The 22770-nt window shown below is 39.8% G+C and overlaps 1 protein-coding gene across 4 annotated transcripts in view; it reads right to left on the reverse strand.

The window, feature by feature from the left end:
• Positions 1-22770, reverse strand: part of Tmem43 (Transmembrane protein 43) — a 121891-nt gene that overhangs the window by 17487 nt on the left and 81634 nt on the right. For all 4 annotated transcript variants that reach the window (XM_067141496.2, XM_067141494.2, XM_067141498.2 and 1 more), the window contains one exon: positions 15182-15295. In XM_067141496.2, coding sequence (XP_066997597.1) covers positions 15182-15295 — 114 coding nt within the window. The remainder of the gene's footprint in view (positions 1-15181; positions 15296-22770) is intronic.

Consider the following 22770-nt stretch of genomic DNA (forward strand, 5'->3'; position numbering starts at 1 on the left):
TCACAAGCCACCGCTGCGTTGTATGAGCCTTATGCGCTGGGGCTAAGTCCTGCTGAAAGCTCCAGTTCAGACCGTGGAAGAGGGTGATGTTGAGGTTCCTAACCAATCTCTCCAGCACTGTCTCTTGGTACACTATAGGTGATGTTTTCAATCTTTTTTTGCAGAAATGGAGCTCAGTTTTTCCCTTGTATCTTACCCCCCCCCCCCCCCACCACTATACCATGACTGACGCATTATGATGTTCCCTCTGGACCCTTGGAGCCTTACTGGCAGCTTCTCTCATACATGTGGCATATACCCTGTCATTCTAAGTATTTTACGAGTCTCTGGCGCTTCAATTTATTTGGAGGTGGTGTCCTTTGTAAGCACGTGGCACTTGGTCACAACCCAATACATGAGACCAAGATATTTTGGATATTTTTAATTCATGGGTAGAGTTTCTGGTTTTTATCATTTGCAGTAAATGCAAAATATGTCGAAACCGTCAGTGTATGTGCCTCCATCTTATATGACCCCTACGAGTGCTTTATAGCGATTTTGAATTAGCGATAACATGTGAAATTGGTTCAAAATGTGAAATTATACAATTTATGCAAAATAGGTATGAAATGCTTGGTTTTATGCAAAATAAACATATCTTTGTAAAAAGATGAATTTTTCTTCAAAATAAGATATACGAGGTTTGTCCGGAAAATACGTATAAAAGTTGAATAATAACTTTATTTGACAATTATTCAGGTATTACAATAGGGTCTCCTTCAAAGTACTCTCCCTGAGACAAGATGCACTTCTGCCAACGCCGTTTCCACTGTTGATAACATTGTTGAAAGTCTTCAGTTGTGATGCTGTTCAGTTGCCGTGTCGTTTCTCCCTTGATGGCTTCCACATCACCCAAGTGCCGCCCCCGAAGCACCATTTTGCATTTCGGGAACAGGAAGAAGTCACAAGGGGCTAAATCGTGTGAATAAGGCGGGTGGTCTGTCACGGTGATTGAGCTTCGGGCCAAAAACTCACGCACAACGAGCGACGTGTGAGCGGGCGCATTGTTGTGATGAAGGATTGTCTCCGTAAACTTGTTGCAAACACTCAAAAATCTCACGGCCATTCTTACCTAGTTTGGCAAGAAACTTGATGTTGATGCGCTGTTCCTCAATCAGAGAGAGCTCCATGCCGACGGCAGGTGAAAACGGGTAACTTTCAACAAGCAGCCGCACACTGCTACTGACACGCAGAGCTCTCCGACTCGAACTGAGCGTTGAGAAGATTGGCGACAACAGCAGTGCCACTTGGCGGCGCCTCCACGATACGTGACACATCACCCCGACGGATTTATATGTATTTTCCGGACAAACTTCGTATATTGTTATTTATTTCAGGATAAAGAATTATTACGATGCCCTAAATCTTTCAATGTGTGGAATATCTTTCAATGGCCAAAGAGCAGTGCATAAAACAACCAATCAAACAGCTTAATACACTTTCAAGCACACGCGTTCACTCACTTTGTGTTGACCCTTGATCATAGTCAGTTATTCTTGACATAGGTGTTGAATAGTAGTCCTAATGAACAAACGTACACAGACTGGGAAAATACCAGAGGGATGGAACACAGTGACTCTACAAATACTGTTCAAAGGAAAAGGGAGCAGAACATCACTAGACTCATTTAGAGGAGTAGCACTAGAAAATGCATCCTTTAAAGTTTTCACGAAGATACTAAATGAAAGATTACTAGAAGCCTTCAGTGGGTACATTCCAGAAAATCAATTCGGTTTTATGAAAGGCAGGAGCACGGTCCAGGAAGTGAAATACTTAATAAATCAGGTAGAAGAAGCCTTAAGACACAAAGGAGGGAAATATCACACGGTATTTGTTGATTTCAAGAAGGCATTCGACTCAATCGACAGGCGAAAGCTAATCGAGAAAATTAAATTGACAATCGGCAAGAGAGACCCACTAGTGAGAATAGTTGAAGCATGTCTACAGAGGAACATAATCCGAATAAACAACAACGTAGAAATTTCTGAAGACATAATACAGACGAAGTTATGCAAGGGGATCCCATGAGTCTCACACTTTTCAACATTTATACAGCAGATGTGAACTGCATAGTAGAGGAAGGATCAAAAACAGAGCTGATCCTATATGCAGTTGACATGCTGATCAGAGCAAAAGAAAAGGAGGAGGTGCAAAGGGCAGTCCACAGACTAGAGACCTGGGCAGAGGAAAACAGCCTACAGATAAATGAAGAAAAGACAGTACAAATGACCTTCAAAAAAAGTTGGGAAATCTACGCCCAAAGACAACATAACATTACAGCAAAAGCCACTACAAAAGGTATGAAATTACAAATATTTGGGAATAACACTACAGACAACGGCGGCATCCTTTGGTATACATATTCAAGAAAGAACGGCAGCAGCAATCAGAGCCTCATACAGCATCCAAAACATTTCAAACCTATCAATCAGCACGGCGATGAGACTTTTCAAGACGACAGTAGCGCCAGTGATAACATATGGAATTGAGATCATGTGGGAAAAGCTGAAGATCGGAGACCTGATGAGAATAGAAAGAATAAAAGCAATGTTCATGAAGAGGATTACCCGAGTCGGAAAGACAGCGCAATCCCGGATGGTATACAAAATGATGCGGGAGACGTATTTCATAGAAGACATACAATCACAATTCTACCTACAATCAACGGAAGCAAGCAGGGCACTAGTAAACATCAGGGAAAGGAAGAAAAGTGAAATTGACCTAGACTTCTACGCCTCACCAGCGATGACGGACGATAGATGGACTAGAGAGTGCAACACACAGCGCCACGTGATAACACGACTCTCCATACATAGGTTTCACCACAAGATATGTGTAAACCAGAAGTTCCATGAGCCAGACGAAGATTGTAAGTGCACTTTGTGTGGACAGAAGTGTAGTAGATACCACATCATAACTTGCACGAAAAGAACCAGGACAATTACAGATTATAGCAAAGAATGAAATGTGAAATTTATTTAATGCTCAAACTTAAGTGTACATTTCTCTATTAATTAAAATAGTAGTTCTGTTTTAAAGTACAGTAGCGATTTACTGTCTGGTAGCCATGGGTAGAAGCGAAGTGACGATCAAACAGCATGCTGAGAGTTATAAATCAGAACATTTTTATGTAAGCAATACAGATACACTGATGTGCCGACTTTGCAATCAAAAACTTGAATGGAAGTAGAAAGATGTTTTGGATAAACACTGCAAGAGCAGAAACCATATGCTACTAAAGGAGCTATTTTTTCCCCAACCAGCATGTGAACAGCGTAGCCTCAAGCCACAATAGCAGAAATGGGTAGACAGGCAAAAATGGCAAAAAGCGAGAAATGAACGTTCACTGAGGATACTGTGAAGATGCGCCTGCTGACTAATATCCCCATCCACAAGCTGGACCATCCTGCTTTCCGAGACTACTTTGAAAAGAAAGTGCCGATTTCAGATATATTTTTGGGTGTTATTTATATTTGTGTTTAAAATACATTTACACCATCTTGAGTGGTATAGCGTAACTTACTGTGAAATATTCATATACTAGCCTATATCCCCCCTCCCAACCCCCCAAAAAAGAACCACGTTGATGGTTGTTTTGAAGTATTAAGATTGTTATACTGACTTGTTGAATTTTAGGTTAGGTCTCTTAAACTTCTGACCAAAAACCATGTGGATGCATGTTTCCTAATATGATGACTTCACGTGGAATTTTACGTTAAGTTATTCAAATTTTCGACCAAAGATAACCAAACAAATGTGGATGGATGTTATTTTAAAATGTTACAATTTAATAGACCATCTGAGATGTAAAATAATCGCTTGTTTTCATGTACATGAATGGAAGTTTATAGGGAAAAGCTTCAAAAGTCGTTCAGTGATTCGCTAGGCCAGTACTACACCAAATGTTTAAGTATTTGTCCTTACCTCTAAACTTTATTATTATTACTACTACTATTATTATTATTATTAGCATGTTTAACAGAATTTTACTGGCACCACAGGTACTTCCCAGGATCAGGAGATCTGGTAGTACCCTTAGCAGAGATAATGTTCCATGTTGTGGAGATTCAAGAGGCGCAGGGATGTGGTGACCCCATCGCACAGTGGGCAACCACTGCAATCAGCCTCCTGAGTATTGGCGGGTAAACCATAGATTTAACCGACATGAGGAAATGCGTGTTAGGCATCGACAATCTAGTGCAGGGCCTCTCAGGGTGCATGCGCTTGGTGCAAGCACTGAGCACGGTGCAAAAGACGACTTCGCTTGGTTGACCAGAGTGCAGACCCCCACTCCTCGATTTGGAGCAATAGCGCACTCTCTCTCTTTCCCCACGCCTGTCTCGCTCGCTCCCCCTGTTTCCCTCTTCCTCACTTGCTGCGTAGCGCTCCAAATCCGAGCCGATTTGAGCCGAGCGTTGGTACGAGCCGTGCCGAGCGGGAGCAATGCACAGTGCACGGAGCTCTTCCGCCTCGATTTGCACGCGTGAGATTTTGGGCGTTTGAGAGGCCCTGATCTAGTGCATAACAAAGTATCGACGTGAAGATCCATGGTGGGCCTAGCAAGTCAGTGGTAGTGTCTTTGAATTGCTATCAAGAATCAAATGAGCCTCGGAGGGAGATAAAAAAAATACCAAAACTGACAAAGTCTTTGAGCAGATATGGCAGGTATGACGGCAAACATGGCTCCGATGACAGACAGATATGTCCGAAGAACAATGTAAGAATTGGGACTGCGAATATTTTGACCCTGACTGGAAAAACTGAAGACCTTATTGATATGATGAAGAGGAAAAATCTATCCACATTGGAAATGAGTGAAACAAAATGGAGAAAGGCAGGTAGCAAGATTCACAGAGATGGCTACAAATTAGTAAGGAGTGGACGCAAGGAAGAGGCCAGAAATTGTGTAGCTTTCCTGATAACAAAAGACATGGACACCATTACTGAAGTACCCTATAAGAATGATAGGATCATTACATTATCTATGCAGCTGGAGTCCACAAATTACACGGTAGTGCAGCTATATGCACCACAGGTTGGATGTAGTGCTCAAGAGAAGGAACAATTCTGTCTAGATCCAGAAGATATAATTGAAGAAGAAAATGTCATCATCATTGGGGACTTAAATGCACAAGTTGGGACAGACTTGGTTACGAGGAAATCATTGGAGCACATGGGTTTGGGAACAGAAATGCAGAAGGCGAACAACTGTTTGATTTGTGCAGAAGAAATGGATTGATCATCAAAAATACCTTCTTCTAAAAACAAGACAACACCAAGATAACAAGATATAGCTGGGATGGAAAACATAAGTCTCTCATCAACTATATCATCACTAACAAAGGAGGAGGGAAATATGTAACTGATGTCAAAGTTATCCCCAGTGAGAGTATGGACAGTGATCATAGATTATTGATTGCAGACCTAAATCACGTGGCTAACACAACCCCGACGAAAACAAAGTGAAGACTTGGAAATTATAATAGACCAAGCTGAAAGAAGAATATAAAATAAGGATACAGAGACACTTACCAAAAGGTGAAATGAATACAGTAGAAGAAGAATGGAACATTTTTAAAGATACTTTGGTGGGTGAAGCTAAAGACCTATGTGGAGTAACAGGATCGACCATGAAAGAAAAAGAGACACCTTGGTGGAATGACAGAGTCAGATTGGCTATAAGAGAGAAATTGGGCAAAAAAGATGCTAGACTAAGAAAAGCAAAGAGATGTACAAGATTCAGGTGGCCAAGAAATGACTAAACTAAAGGAACTCTCAAGGCAAAAAACTTCCAGCTAAGAGGATAGTAAGAGAAGAGAAAGAGAAAAAATAGAATGAGTTTGTGGAAAAGTTGGAAGAAGACAGTAGAGGAAACAAGAAACTTCTTTACAGAGTAATTAAAAACAAGCAAAATAACCTAGAAGACATCAAGGTAATAGAGCAGGACAATGGATCAGTAGTACGAGAGGAAGATGGAATCAGGAGAGAATTCAAGACCTTTGACAAGCTCCTGAATGGAGAGGCATGAAATGTAATTCAGAAGAGAGAAAAGTGAAGAGCCCAGTAAAAATATGGAGCCACCAATCACATGGCTGGAGATAGAGAAGAGCCTTAAAAGTATGAAGAAAGGGAAAGCTGTAGGAATAGATGAGTTAAGTGTGGACATGTTGAAAGCAGGAGAAACCCCAGCAATCCAGTGGCTATATAGACTCCTAAATGTAGTATGGCAGCAAAATAACATCCCAGAAGACTGGAAGAATGGTATAATTGTACCTATATTAAAAAAAGACAGCAGACAGAAATGTACCAACTACCGTGGCATCACTCTACTCTCTCATGGACTAAAAATTCTGGAAAATATTACAGAGGACAGATTACAAGAAATTGTAGAACCACTTTTAGAAGAGGAACAATATGGCTTTAGGCCTGGAAGATCAACAACAGATCTTATATTTGCTATCAGGATGCTAATGGAAAATCATTGGGAAAAAGAGAAGCCTTTATATCCACTGTTCCTTGACATCGAAAAGGCCTTTGACAGCATACCAAGGGAGCTTATTTGGGAGTGCCTGAGAAAGCTCAGAGTTCGAAACAGTCTAATTTCAAAAGTTAGGTGCTTTACGAGAAAACCAGAATCTATGTACAAGTCGGTTCTGGACTGTCAGACTGGTGTGAGACAAAAAGGGGAGTACAAAAAGGTAGTGCTTTGTTGCCCCTATTATTTATCATTGTAATGGATCCCATATTAAAGGTGGTAAAAGAAAAGGGGCAACAAGACTTAAAAGTATTTGCATTTGCAGATGATGTAGTAATATGGGGTAACTCAGAGATAGACGTGAAAGAAAGACTGCAGGGGTGGAGTCAGGAGTTTGAGAGATATGGATTAAACATCAAAAAGGCTAAAACGGTGGTGTTGAAAGCACAGAACAGTGACAATCAGCCAGAAATCATGCTAAATGGCACTAAGCTGGACAGTGTCACAGAATTTAAGTAATTAGGTAGTATAATGTCCAAGGATAACTTAGCTAAATATGAAGTAAACAGCCGAATCAGCAAAGCAATACATTTTTACCTCCAAGTAAGACAGCTACTATAGGATAAACAAGTACCACTCAAAACCAGGATACACTGTATACATCATACTACACCCCTATCCTCACATACAGCCTGGAAACCACTATATCAACAAGAAAGGACAACCTGAAACTCCAAGCAGCAGAAATGAAGTTCCTACGCACAATGATCCAGAAGACCAGGAGGGAGAAAGTCAGGAATGAAAAAGTCAAAGACGACGTAGGACTAGAAGACTCCTTACTGCAGAAGATCCAAAAGGCAAGACGGAAGTGGTTTGGTCATGTGAAAAGAACGAGTGCCAACAGGTCTGCAAGAAAGGAGTATGAAAGATAAATAAGGGGAAAGAGACCAGTGGGCAGACCTAGAGAAAAATGGACAGACTTAGTGAAGAAGGATGTAGAGGAGAGAGGTAAGGATTGGGAGCGGATTGTGAACGAAGAATGGTTCATGGACCGAACAAAATGGAAGGGGCTCGTATACCACACCTGGGAAACTGGAGTTGGTCAACGATGATGATGATGATGATGATGATGATGATTGTGGAGATTCAAGCAAGGGCAGAGGTGAATGCTGCATTAGACGGGAAGCCCATTGCAGTAATCGCAAACGAGACATCAGACGACCGACGCAGATGTGCCTTTGCTGTTCTATTCAGGATGATCACGCCAAATGCAAAACAAGTTTATTTGGTAAGCTGTTCATTTTTGGAGGCTGCCATTGGGAAAACATTCAGCCAAGCCACAAATTTGTGATAGAAAAACGTGAGTTAGGATATGGTGTTTCTAGTGAAATGTGTCAACTGAAAGCACTAGAGATCTCAAATTAACTCAAAACACAGGGTTTTACTGCAAGCTGTAGATGGATCCGAAATTTTTATCGGAGAAAGGGACTGTTCATTCGGAGATGTACGTCTATTTCACGTCGTCTCCCTGGGGCGTATGAAGAAAAATTAACGGCATTTCAGCGTCAAAATTCTTATTTTGCGATGACCAGACACCTGTCTATTTTGAAATGCCGTTGGAAAATACAGTGGATACGAAGGGTTCTAAAAGTGTAACCATCAGAACAGGTGGTAACGAAAAGAAACGATGCACGGTAATGCTGTGCATATTAGTGGATGGAACTAAACTCCCTCCACATGTGGTTCTGAAAAGAAAAACACTTCCGAAAGGAAACTTGCCGTCCGGTGTTATTGTCAGAACACACTAGTCCGGCTGGATGGACAGTGTGTTAGTTGAGGACTGGGTAAAGTGTGTTTGGTAATGCCGCCCGGGAGCTTTGTTACAAAAACAAAACATGCTTGTGTTGAACAGTTACCGAGGACATACAACTGACGCCGTAAAAGATATGAGGAGGAAAGGAAAAACCGATCTTACAATAATTCTCGGAGGACTCACTTCTATTCTACAGCCATTCTGTGTGTGCCTGAACCGGCCTTTCAAAACTGCAATGAAACAGTTGAACACCAAATGGATGCTGATGGTGATCACGCGTTAACACCAATCGGACGAGTGAAGAGGCCCGAAGTGGGACTAACATGCAGCTGGATCAAGACGGCATGGGCAGATATTCCCAACGATCTAGTGTCCAAAAGCTTTAAGAAATGTGGAATTTCAAATTCGTGGACGGTAGTGAGGACGACAATTTGTGGAAAGATGCCAGCGACGAAAATTCCTATGGTGAAACTTCAGATGACGACGGTGAATTGTGAATGATCTGGTATTGGACCAATTTTATTTACGATTTTTGTGATGATTTTATTAATTGTAAGCTCTTTGAATTTATATTTGTGGTATATTTGAAGAAAATTAAATAGGTATGTAAGTTACAGTGCACTCCCGATAATTCGCGGTAATTAATGTACGCACTTCCGCGAATTATCTGCAGTCATTTTTAAGCCCGGTAAAAACAAAACCATAGGTTAAAATAATGAAATGTATTTTATGAACACGCAGAAAATAATTATAACATTTCACATTGTACTGTAAGACACACTAGAGAAAAATTACAAAATGCCATGTGGATTATGCCAACATTCGTATCTAACGAAAAAAATCGGTCATCACTTTTTGTTACTTGGACGATTGTTCATTTTTTCTAATTTTGGTTCGTACATTTCTCAAGAAAACAATATCTGAAAATGAAAATTCATCTCTATTTTCTATTTAAGAGATAAGTGTGTCTATAGAGACACTAACTTGGCTGTGGGAAACTTTCGAGTTTCCGTTGCATCACTCCCGCACTCGATATCATCTGAATCTCTGTCTTCCTCACCAACCATCAAATTCCGTACAATATCCTCCTCACTTTCATGTCTGAAACCATAATCGTCCTTATCGACATCTAACCACTCAATAATGTCACTTTCTTCTGCATCTTGGCATTTATCCAGGTTTTACAGTAATGATGTCATCGTAGCGAGACTATGTTGACCGTTCGAAATATCGTCACTGAAGCCGGCAAATGCTTGCTCATCGCCTAGAACAGATTTCTATGATCGTACGAGCGTAGTAGCGGTAATTTTGTCCCATGACTTATTGACTGCATGAAGATCATCCTACAAACTGAAGTCCTTCCTAAATGTTGGAATATCGATGCCTTCCTCAATCAATTGCTGTAACAGAGATAACCTGTAGTTCTTCTTTAAAGCAGCAATAACGCCTTAGTCCACAAGTTGGAGAATAGAAGTTACACTTTTTTTTTTTTTTGCTAGGGTCTTTACGTCGCACCGACACAGATAGGTCTTATGGCGACGATGGGATAGGAAAGGCCTAGGAGTTGGAAGGAAGCGGCCGTGGCCTTAATTAAGGTACAGCCCCAGCATTTGCCTGGTGTGAAAATGGGATACCACGGAAAACCATCTTCAGGGCTGCCGATAGTGGGATTCGAACCTACTATCTCCCAGATGCAAGCTCACAGCCGCGCGCCTCTACGCGCACGGCCAACTCGCCCGGTAGAAGTTACATTAGGGGGAAGGTATTTCACATAAATATCACCTCCTTTAAGTTCGCTTTCGTGTGGACGAGAAGGCGCATTGTCAATCAAGAGCACTGCTTTGATTGGCAGTGACTGCTTAATTAGGTTGGCCATCACTTGTTTCACAAAATGATTGTGAAACCAGTCCTTAAATATCTGTGTCCATCCACGCTGCCTTTTGATGGTAGTACTGGAAAGGTACATTCGTTTAAAACAACGGGGTTTTCTGGATTTCCCTATCGCTAATAATTTTAATTTATGATCACCACTTGCATTAGCACACGCCATAATGGTTATTCTTTCCTTGGATGTTTAGCAGCCTGGGGCTTGCTGTTCTTGTTGCATCACTAATGTTTGGGACGGTAAACATTTCCAATACAACCCTGTTTCGTCTGCATTGTAAAGTTGTCCAAGGTCAAGCTGTTCTTTTTCAATGAATGATTGAAATTCCTGTGCGAACTTTTCAGCAGCACCCGTGTCTGCGCTGAGACGCTCTCCGTGAGTAGCAATTTCTCGTATTCCGTAGTGTTTCTTAAATCGCGTAAGCCAGCCAGACGATTCTTTAAAATCGCCTTCTAAGCCAAGAGCATTGTGAAAATGCTTTGCTTGCTTAGCACACATTGCGCTGGACACAGGAATACCTTCCGCTCATTTTTGATTAAACCACCGTATCATGGCTTCGTCTAGATTTGCATAGTTCGATGTTTGGAAATTCTAAGTTCCCATGGAGGGAATTAGATATTTTTCCACCAATGGGGTGTATGCAGGTGAACTTATCAGAAGCCCATTATAAGAGGCACAGTCTAATAACTGCATAAGGGAGATAAAACTCCACAAACTCCACAGCGTCAGTGGGTAGGGTCTGACACATCCCACTCTGATGAGTCTAGTGTCAGACCTAAGACGAAACGCTGGTTAATAGAGCAAACGCCTGAAAAGCCATACTTCTAATTTTTGATCTAGTTCGACGTTCTCATTGATTTCCGGGATGATGAACGATCACAATTAGCAGAAGATTTGATGAGGGTTTCCTTTTGCTTCTTCATGTCTCTCACTGTTGTTTCACCGACACCAAACTCACAGGCTAACTTTGATGACGCCTCCCCTTTCTCCAGTCTTTCTATAATTTTCAGTTTTTCACTGATGGTTAACCTTTTATATTTCATTTTTCAACCACTCATATTGAAAACTCTTACTACTGACTTATTCGAAACTTCGAAAAGACTTCCGCACTCCGTTCACACTTCTCAAGTACAGAAGCTCGCTGCCGGCACACCTACCCTTCACTTGGCTTACAGTTCAGTGACCTTGGGCTATGGGGAAAGGGAGGGTAAATTCTGAGTGCATTCCTCTTTCTTTGTCTCTGCTTCCAAGATTACGGTAATCTGTGCCGTGTCACACGCAGCAACATGCTCGAATGTTTCCAAGTTTGCAGCATTCTGGCAGCAGTGTGCATATAGGCCTACTACTACATTGTAGAGAAACAAAGTCCAGTCTCCTCAAATATCTATTATTTCGTCTCCACGCATCACATTAAAGTTCTTTTAAACTAGGCAGAGATAATTCTACTCAGCATGATGGTTAGTGGGTGTAAGAATTAATACTTTAAGAAATAACTCTCCGAGACCCACGAATTAACTCAAAAGCGAATTATCCGCACGCAAATTATCGGGAGTGCACTGTATTTTATTTTTTTCCGTATTTTGCAGTCTCAAATTTAGGGTGCGGGTCTTATTCGGGATTACACGGTATGTTTAGAGATCAGGTTATGCTTCCCTTGCTGAAAGTTCAGATAAAGTTTTTCTCACAGATATCTGAAAATTAATGCAGCACTCACAGTACTGGAGGGATCGCCCCACCTGTATGCTCACAAGTTGTGGGATGATGTTTCCACTATTTGTGGTGAACTGAAGAGGTGTGCTGACAGATGGTTCCCATTGGAAACGAGTGACCTGCTGGAGAGTTGCAGAAATAATACAAAGAAAGAGGAGAAGTTGCAATTTAAGCAGTGTATGCTTAAATGCATAATTAAGCTCTCAAAGCACACGGTCAGCAGTGATACTAATGTGTTTTTCAACAAAGTATGCAATTTATTTAATCCTGCAGTTGCAAGTGTATGCTTAAATGCATAATTAAGCTCTCAAAGCACAGGGGCAGCAGTGAAACTAACATGTTTTTCAACAAAGTGTGCAATTTATTTAATCCTGCAGTTGCAAGGCAAAACAGTGCTCTGGAACTCAAATCACTCGTGTCCTTGAAGCGTAAGCTGCCATTTTTTAGATGTGTAACTGTTGATCAGTTTGTAGAGGGCTGCGAGGCATATCACCAACAGATGCTGCTGAACATTAAAATGGAAAAAAGCACTGACACTCTTCAAATGTTGGTGGCACTTAGGTTAAAGTTTCCTTCCTTTGCCTCAGCACCATTGCAGTGCATTTGGGCCCCTACGAAGAGAGTCGATGCAGAGAGGTTTCTCAGCAAGTACAACATGACTGCAACTGCTAGGTGGTTTCAAATGAAGGACACCTTTCAGATAATTAGCATGTTGTACTTCAATCATCATTGAAATTCCTCTTCCTTGTAGGTCTGTTGTACTGTGATAAATGAATACATTCAGAATAGTATTTTTCACTTTGAAATTGTGTTTCTAAATTTGTAAATATGCATATTCGTGTGTGTGTTAATACTTCTTGGAGTCTTATGTTCATGTTTGTCTTGTTTTCCAAAGTGTATTCAAAATTGCATGACAAGCAATTTGTGATTAAACGTATGATTTTACTCCCAACTGTTGTGTGTGCAATTATGCCTATTTTTAACCAATTTGCTACAAAATGCTAAATTTTGGAAGTACAGATGCTATAAAATGCTAAATTTGTAAATCAAAATGATAAATCTCTGATTTTTAAATGCTATAAACCACGAACTCTATATTCATGGGCCAACACTAAATGTCTTCCAACCGGATTTCTGCACATATGATTTGCCAAAGCTTTCACTAATTCTGGAGTCCATATTGTGTGTGGCCTTTCTTTCCTTGGTCAGTCTTTCACAGTTCCAGCATCTAAGAAACGCCGGATAGTGCAATATAACAATTTCTTAGAGCTTTGAACTTCTGGAGCATTTTGAATATCTCATCCAGCAACCTGCCTGCCTTACACAGTGCAATAACTGCTACATAATTTTTGCAATGGTGAAAATTAGTATAAACCATTTCCCGCATCTGTAGTGAACTAACGACGACTCATGTCTCACGTCATGACTCAAGAAAGTGCTGCCCTGTATGAACAGAAGTATAGCCATCTCCAAAAGTTGCAACAGTATTTATGGTAAGACTGGTTATAATCAGCTCAGCACTCAATGTGCTAAAAACTGAACTTGTGCTTCAGTATACAGACAATGAGAGACAAACCTGGAAGACACACATTGGGAGAATGAACAGAAGAAAACAAACCCTATAATATGAGCCCATGGAGGAAAGATCTACTGAACATTCAATGAAAAGATGGACTGAGACCATGATGGACCACATATTCTGATACTTGGAGAATCCTGAATTCAAATACACACAAACAATTCTTTTCAATCTCAGCAGCCATTTCTTCTTAATCTCACAAGAACATCAATAGGATGGACCACAGATTCGAATGTAAGTATATTAATTTTTCTATTTATCAGGTGATATTTTTTTTTTTTTTCAAGAAAGTTGTCTGTGCCTTCCCTGTAAATCTCCCAAGCCACCCCAAGGGGGTGTGCCCCAACAAAATGTACAATTGAATGTGAGTACAATAAGTGCATGTTGAAGTATTGTAGCTAGACTGATGAACTTTCCAAGGACATCGGTCAGTAGATACCGTGGTAAAATTCCTTTCGTTGTGCTGTGTCCAACCATGCACTAGACAGTATCATGTGCGCCTGGAAAGTCGAATGTTGTTTGTGAGTGTAGCAGTCAAGCTGTAGCCATGCTATGAAAATGGTTACATACACCTGTAGTGCAATTACCGCCATTTGAGAAGGTTTGCATTAAGGGACTTGGCATGGCTGGATGTACATATCAATGGACTGCTGCGCACATTGGTCATAATGAATTCCTACTACCACGATGTTATCAACAGTTGTCAGTTGAAGAGCCCCACATCCAGAGACCAGATTTGGAATGGCAGTATAGTACAGATGTACATCAAGATTGGCATATTATTAGGGCACTGCTGGCAAACCATAAAGCATCCATAGCAGAGATCCAAGCAGATATGGCACCAGGGGTGTGCCCATGCACCATTGGGAACTTCCTACTTGCACGAGGACTATGAACACGTTCCTTCGGCCTGCCTTCACTACACTGTCGTGCATATCTCTTCAAGGATCACATGGAATGGTGCTCTGCTGTGTTCAGCAATGTGAGAAGGTTCTACCTTCATGCAAGTGATGGTCGTTCAAGTGTGTAACATCGAGCTGGTGAGCATCATCTTCCAGAGTATATGCAGAAATTGTCCTTTCATGTTTGTCCTTGTCTTCTCTGTCTATTGTTCCCTCTTTCATCACTAACCTGTCATTTTCTTCACCCTATTATGTGTCCCTTTTCATCTTCCTATTATATGACCAGATCTTCTAGGGTATATTCGTGCAAGCAGACAAATATCATCCAGCGGTATGGTGGCATCAACGGTGAGGTGGGCAATAAGCTGCAATTTCCATCTACCGTTGGTGTTTGTTGAGGGTCCGTTAAATAGGACCCAGTGCACCCAGGACATCGTTTGACCTGTAGCGCTGCCATTCTTGCAACAAGAAGGTGATGTAATGTTTCAGCAGTATAACGTTCATCAACATACTGCTGCAACATGCTCTTCCTAGCCAGCACAATCCCCAGACTTCTCTCCCATTGAACATGTTTGGGACATAATGGGAAGACATCTGAACCAGTCAATATGGCCAGCTACTAACCTTGCACAATTGCATCTTGCCATCTATTGCATGTTTGGTTTGTATTGTTGATAATGTAATGTCATTAAGCTACATTTAAGGCTGAATCATGAATAAAGTGACATACATAATCACAATGTTGCAATATTTTTTCCTGCCTTTGTATTCTACTTACAGTGGATTGTGATGTCCCCTTCTTTGATGAAATTTCTTGCTATCTATAAGTTTATCTTTCCAATGAGTAGAATACGAATAGGTTTCATCCACAGCAACACCCTGTTCATTTTCCCTAGAAATTGATGAATTAAATGCTTAACATACTATGACTACTGTAGAATTCAAACATGAAGGTACAATATTTTTAAAATTAATTCTAAATTTGTGTTAAGCATCAGCTAGTATAAATAAATGAGGCACAGTCCACTTCTGAGAGTACAAACATAACAACTGCACCTAAGTGACATTCACACTTACGGCACTTACATTTATAAAAAGTACGAAAAATTTATGAAAATACTGGTAGATACCTCACAGTACACCTTTCTAGGTCAAAATGGCCAGTTAAATGGTCATAACATTTTATTTTGAGTACACTTTACTAAGGAAAAAGAGCAAGCACACTGTTCATATTCTAAGAAGTGTTCCAACAATTTAGCTGTAACAAATATATTAGTTGGTCCTTGAGCTGTAAAAGGAATCTAGGAAATCTTTATCAGTAATGTTATCAAGTTATTTACACATACTTTGATCTCAAATTAGTTCACAGTACATTGAACAGAATTACACTCCCATCTGAAAGAGCTGAAACTCAACAAGGACAAACCAACAAATCATGATGCATTGAAACTTGACAGTAACTGGAAAAGGGCTAATCATGGAACTATTGTCAAGAACCTAATACAGTAAAACCTCGTTAATTCGAAGTCGTTGGGACTAAAAAATCGGACTTCGAATTACGCGATTTCGAATTAACCACCAATTCGCAATTCAGAAGTACCAACCCTTGCCGCGTTACAAAATATTCTATGGCCCATTACTGCATGCAGTTAACCTTGATTCACAGTTCATACCCTTCAAATGCCATGAAAAAAGAACTATTCCCAAAATGTATCCAAGAAGGTGCATTTACAGTATTCAAGTAATTCACTCGGATATCTTACTGGCAAACATAACCCCACGCAACGAAAGAAAAAAAAAAAAAAGCACGATTCAAAGACGAGGAGAAATCTATGCTGGCTCCCATGTGCAAGTGCTTTATTAATTGGATTACTATACTTCATGCATTTTAGATGCCTTGTATTTACAAAGGAAGTACCCGATGCCCTTAAAATCGAAATTTTATATGGCTCTATCCTTCTACGATTTCCTGCCATGGTAGGCCTACTTCTCTCGTACTTCAGAAATGTAAACACTTGCCGCGTCACAAAGTATTCTAAGACCCATTAATACATGCAATCACCTCGATTCACTGTTTAAACCTTTCAAATGCCATGGAAAAAACTATTTCCGAAATGTATCCAACAAGGTGCATTTACAATGTTCAAATAAGGCACTTGGATAAATCACTGACAAACATAACCTCACGCAACGAAAGAAAAAAAAATCACACAATTCAAAGACGAGGATAAATTATGCCGGCTCCCCTGTGCATTTCTGTGGATTTCTGTACTGTTCGCATTTTTATATGCTTTGTACTGGCATGGAAAGTGCCCAACGCCCTTGAAACATTGTGGTTTATCGAACTTTCCTATGACGAGAGGATAAAGTTTCTCGCTTCCATGCTATGTGCATTGCAACGTACTACTATGACCCATTTGAAACCATAAGACCGTTTGGGCTTGCATTAAAATAAAGCAATGTAGTTTCACTGGAAATGACAATATTGTTCGGTGCCTACGAATTTATTATCTGAGCTACGCTTTTTCGTCAACTGGCGGCGTCGCCAGTGTTGGCGGATTTTTCCGCACACTGCCTGTCGCATGATATTACGGAGTTCCTTAAAAGGTTTAATACAAAAGAATTCCGATTTCATTCAATTTAGCAATCATGAAGCGCACTGTAGACCCACCGAAGTGAGTGTAAGTGCGGAAAGCTACACTTCCACGTTCCGGAACGCGCGTTCTATTATGGCGCGGAGCGGATAAATTTCGAGTAGAAATTCCTCTGTAACATACTATTGTTTTAAAATGTAAAGGCAGTTTCGAATTAAAAGTCTGAATTTTGGTAATGGGGCCGACATTGTACTTCGAATTATGAATTATCCGTATTTCGAATAAAACAATTTAAATAACATGCAAAACTGTATCTCATGTTTCCGTGAACGAGAGTTTCTTCGAATTAGGCGGGATTTTGAATTAACCGATTTCGAATTATCGAGGTTCTACTGTACTAGTTTTAGTGACATTCAGGGAAATAAAGAAACAAATTGTGACCAATTTTGAGGCTATTTCCAAGTTCTCAAAAGCATTCACCTTGTAGTATTTCAAGAACATCAGTAAGGATGGATTATATTATACTAATATTTATAATATAATATGGGTATGCCATGGAATGGAATAAGAACACAAAGTTATTACACAAATTAATAAAATATGATTTTTAAACAAAATATTTATAACAATTTTGGGTAAAAACTTCTTCTCTTCCCAAAGTATAGTGGAACCTTGTTTGCCCCATCCCCTTCAGTCTGGATCAAATTTAACAGGAATGTTAATAAATATTATTTTATGAAACAAATGATCATTCAGTTGTTATAAAGAACAAGTAATTTAACATTGATTACAGTACAGTACTTTATTTCTGAAAGCCTAAATTAAATAGTGCACTTGTTTAGTAAAGTATATAGTAAATTTTGAGCAGAGACAAACCAGATCAACAAAGTTGGACTACTGTATTTGTTTCCTTCATATTTTGCTGCACACTGCACTGTTGAGGCATCTCAGTGAAGCTTACACGTTTCACCATGGCGCCGACAGGTTGCAGACTCCTTTTTCTTCCACACCTAGCACTGCTGATATTCGTACTTGTTGATTTTAAGTTCAGAGTTTCTTACGGTAAGTAAAAAATAGCATCAAAACTGTATAACACGGTTGCAACGGACAGAAAGTTGGAGGGATTGAACAGAATAGAAGAGGGAGAAGAATATTGCAGCACAGTTCGGAGTAGGGACTTCTAACATATCCAACAGGAAGGAAAATAGCAAGGATATCCCAAGACTTCCTTTAAAAAAATTACAGAAGACAGTTTAGAGGGCCAGGAACAATAGAGAGGGCAAAAAAATCTCAATCTGAAGCTGTATTTTGGTCATGCTAGCCCGGGAGGGCAATATAGCAAGTGGAGATGCAATTCTCCCCTAGTACGTCGGCACTGCATTGTGCTTATCACATGTATGGCTTGCAGTGGTGTCGCTACCGGCGTGCTAGCCTGCCAATGTCTTGGAAAAGGTGCGGTATCCAACTGATGAGCCCATGCCGCACTCTGGGCGAAACACTGGTAATTTTTGACAATGAGTTTCCTGAATTTTAACTTCTTCACTATTGTTTTCTCTAGCACTGATTAAGTATTCCACTGGTCTTCCTGCCATCTTGCTGTGTTGATTGTCTTAATTTATCACATTTTAGCAGCCAACCAATCTCCAGTACAATTTTAAACTGAGACAATGCCTATTAATCGAGATACAGTAGAGTATCACTAATCCAAACCAATTGGGGCCGAACCCTGTTCGGATTGGCGAAAATTCAGATTAGGTGGATTTTCATCACATACGACTAAACGTTTACGTGTTACGTATTAAAATGATTGAAAGTAGGAAATTAGTACAGTATGCTGTAATTTATTTTACAACTACGGTACATTCTGAGGCTCGAAAACCAATTACTGTACTGTAATGTTTTTATAAGCACTGTCGGCGTCTACCTAGTGTGAGCAGCCTAGTGAATGTCAGAATGAAAGGCACAGTGACCTTCAACTAGCGAGCATGCGAGCTCCCCACTCCTCCTACTCCTTCTCTTACTATCAGTTCAGAGTGTCTAGTGCAATCTCCCAGACTGTGTGTGCCCACTGTAAGTAGTGTATGCTTTGTTTTGTGAGTGCTGAGTTTGTTCTACATTCTGTTCCTAGTCCCTGCTGCCTCTCATCATGGCAAGCAAACAAAAACGCAACTTGTGTACATGAAAAGAAAGTGTTAAAAAGACTGAACAATGGAGAAGGTGCCGCTCAATTATCAATCGAATTTAGCGTCGGCAAAGCAACCATAGCAAGAAATCAACTTCATTTAATGTATCATATCTTATTTACAATGAATAACAGTAAATTTCCACCTTTTTGATAATTACATTTGCATTAAGCAAATCAATTAATCATTTAGAATACATGTTTCATTCCATTTGGAACATCTTCAGCTGTATTACAACACTTACTGTAGATGAAATTACGAAGTATTTAACTTCTTAAGAAATTCTTAATGAGTACCTTGTTTCTTGTTTTACTTAAAATCTACATGAATTAAAAAATCATAATAATTAAAATCAATGTGGATGATTGAGTGGGGTGGTGGAATGGGAAGGAAAATAGAATTACGTATTTTAGCCTATTTTAAAACTATATCTATTCATTTGAACAAATGTTGAAAAATGTTTTTGTTTCCAGCACTTTTTTCACTTGTTTCCTTGTGCAGAGTTAAAACATGCTGTTAAAAGCAATCCCCCATTTTATTTCATTTCAGATATCGGGGAAGCTCTTTTAATAATAGTACTCTATGACAGCAATCAGCTTCAGCGATCCTGAATTAATTGAATTTAAGAGACAACTTTCATAAAATTAAAACAAACAACAATCGCCTTGGAAAGAGCAAATGAACAGAACATCCTTGTAAAATACAGAACAGGACAAAGGAAAATTATTTTTCAAAATTTTTTTATTAGTAGACAAGTAGAATATCAAACACCATAGTGAAAAAAGTGCTGGAAACAAAAACATAATACAATAGGTCTAACACTTGGCACCTGGGATTTTCTCTTGCGACAACTACCGATGTATTGACCTTTGTTCCTTCCTTCCATTAATAGCGGGCAGGAGCCGGTTAGGCTTAGGTCAGATTTACGGCTTTATGTTCTCAAGGATCTTTACATAACACTATTCTCTCTTATAAATAAAAGTCATTACCGTATAATCCCGAATACCACCCGCCATCGAATAAGACCCACACCCTAAATTTGAGACGGCAAAATACGGAAAAAAAAAAAAAAACTTGCATACCTACTAAATTTTCTTCAAATATACCACACACATAAATTCAAATGGCTTGCAATTAATAAAATCACCACAAAAATAGTAAATAAAATCGGTCTAATACTCAGATCATTCACAATTCACCGTCGTCATCTGAAGTTTCACCATAGAAACTTTCGTCGCTGGCATCTTTCCACAAATTGTCGTCCTCACTACCGTCCACTGAATTTGAAATTCCACATTTCTTAAAGCTTTTGGACACTAGATCGTTGGGAATGCGCGCTCGTGCGGTCTTGATCCAGCTGCATATCAGTCCCACTTCGGACCTCTTCACTTGTCCGGTTGGTGTTAACGCGTGATTACCATCAGACATCCATTCGGTGTACAACTGTTTCATTGCAGTTTTGAAAGGCCGGTTCAGGCATACACAGAATGGCTATAGAATAGAAGTGAGTCCTCTGGGAATAATCGCAAGATCGGTTTTCCCTTTCCTCATCATATCTTTTACGGCGTCATTTGTATGTCCTTGGTAAGTGTCCAAAATAAGTAATGTTTTGTTTTTGTAACAAAGCTCCTGGGCGATTTTGCCAAACGCACTTCATCCAGTCCTCAACTAATGCACTGTCCATCCAGCCGGACTCATGCGTTCTAACAATAACACCAGACTGCAAGTTTCCTTTCGAGAGTGTTTTCCTTTTCAGAACCACATATGGAGGGAGTTTGGTTATATCCGCTAATACGCACAACATTACCGTGTATCGTTGCTTTTCGTTACTATCTCTTCTGATGGTTACACTTTTAGAACCCTTCGTATCCACCGTATTTTCCAACGGCATTTCAAAACAGACAGGTGTATGGTCAGCATTCCCAATTTGCGACAACAAATAAGAATTTTGCTTTCTCAAATGAATAATGTGACGCTGAAAGGAAGTTAATTTTTCTTCATACACCCCAGGGAGACATTGTGGAATAGACGTACGTCTCCGAATGCACAATATCCCTTTCTCTGATAAGAGTTTCGGATCCATCCGCGGCTTGCAGTAAAACCCTGTGTTTTGAGTTCTTTTGAGATCTCTAGTACTTTCAGTTGACACATTTCACTAGAAACACCACATCTTAACTCATGTTTTTCTATTACAAATTTGTGGAGTCGTTCTTCAATTTCCGGAATCACTGCACTCCGCCTGCGTAACGCTCAGTGATAGCCGTTACTTTTTTGAAGTTCATTCTCCTTCTTCCGCCAATCACGAATACACGATTCATCAATATCATACTTTCCCTACATTTCAGCTTCGGTTACCTACAACTTTAAGTTTCTTACGCACATTAAATGACCGCAGGTGCCGTTTTGAATCCATCGCTTACTATCGAGACAGCACTTTCAGGGGACAGGTACAGAACTCGAATGTGATCGAGATAGACTTCCGTAACCAACAGTCTCGACTCTCGCAAAGTACGATATCCCACGAGATCAGCTATTCGCGCACCCAGCATGCCAGCAACACTTGTGAAACAAATTACGATCGAGCATCCGCAGCAGCGGCTTTCATATTTATCCATATTCTTTGATTTACCGTATTTCATTACCTTACATTTCGCATTTACATGCCACTGCAATCGTACTGAGAAAAATTCGATCTTGTTGTCTAGAATGCAACTAAAACACAATAAGACCTGAATGCCTGTTTACATGTGGTATATTGAGTACGGTAACTGTATTCAAATCTATTTCAATACTCCATGTAAACTTAGTATATATTTACAAGAATGAAGGGCTTGAATACGACCCACACCCAAGATTTAGAACCAATATTTTGTGGAAAAAAGGGCGGGTGGTATTTGGGATTATACAGTAATTGAATTCAAGAGACAACTTTTATACAATTAAAACAAGCAACAGTTGCCTTAGAAAGAGCTAATGACGAGAACATCCTTGTAAAATATAGAACAGTGACAAAGGAAAATTAGTTTCTCAAAAACTTTCTATTGGTAGACAAGTAGAATATCAAACATCATAGTGAAAAAAGTGCTGGAAACAAAACATTTTTTAACATCTGTCCAAATCAATAGATATAGTTTTAAAATAGACTAAAATAAGTAAATCCATCTTTCTTCCCATTTAATTTTAATTTTTTTAGTCATGTAGAATTTAAGTACAACAAGGTACTCATTAAGAAGTTCTTAAGAAGATAAATACTTGGTAATTTTACCTAAGCACTGTAATACAAGTGAAGATGTTCCAAATGGAATGAAACATGTACAGTAAATGATCAACTGATTCTCTTAATGCAAATATACATATATATATTTTTCAATCTGCTTTACGTCGCACCGACACAGATAGGTCTTATTGGGACGATGGTGCAGGAAAGGGCTAAGAGTGAGAAGGAAACGGCCGTGGCCTTAATTAAGGTACAGCACCAGCATTTGCCTGGTGTGAAAATGAGAAACCACGGAAAACCCATCTTCAGGGCTGCCGACAGTGGGGTTCGAACCCACTGTCTTTCGAATACTGGATATTGGCCGCACTTAAGC

Source organism: Anabrus simplex, chromosome 2 (genome assembly GCF_040414725.1).
Source record: "Anabrus simplex isolate iqAnaSimp1 chromosome 2, ASM4041472v1, whole genome shotgun sequence".
Taxonomy (NCBI): domain Eukaryota; kingdom Metazoa; phylum Arthropoda; class Insecta; order Orthoptera; family Tettigoniidae; genus Anabrus; species Anabrus simplex.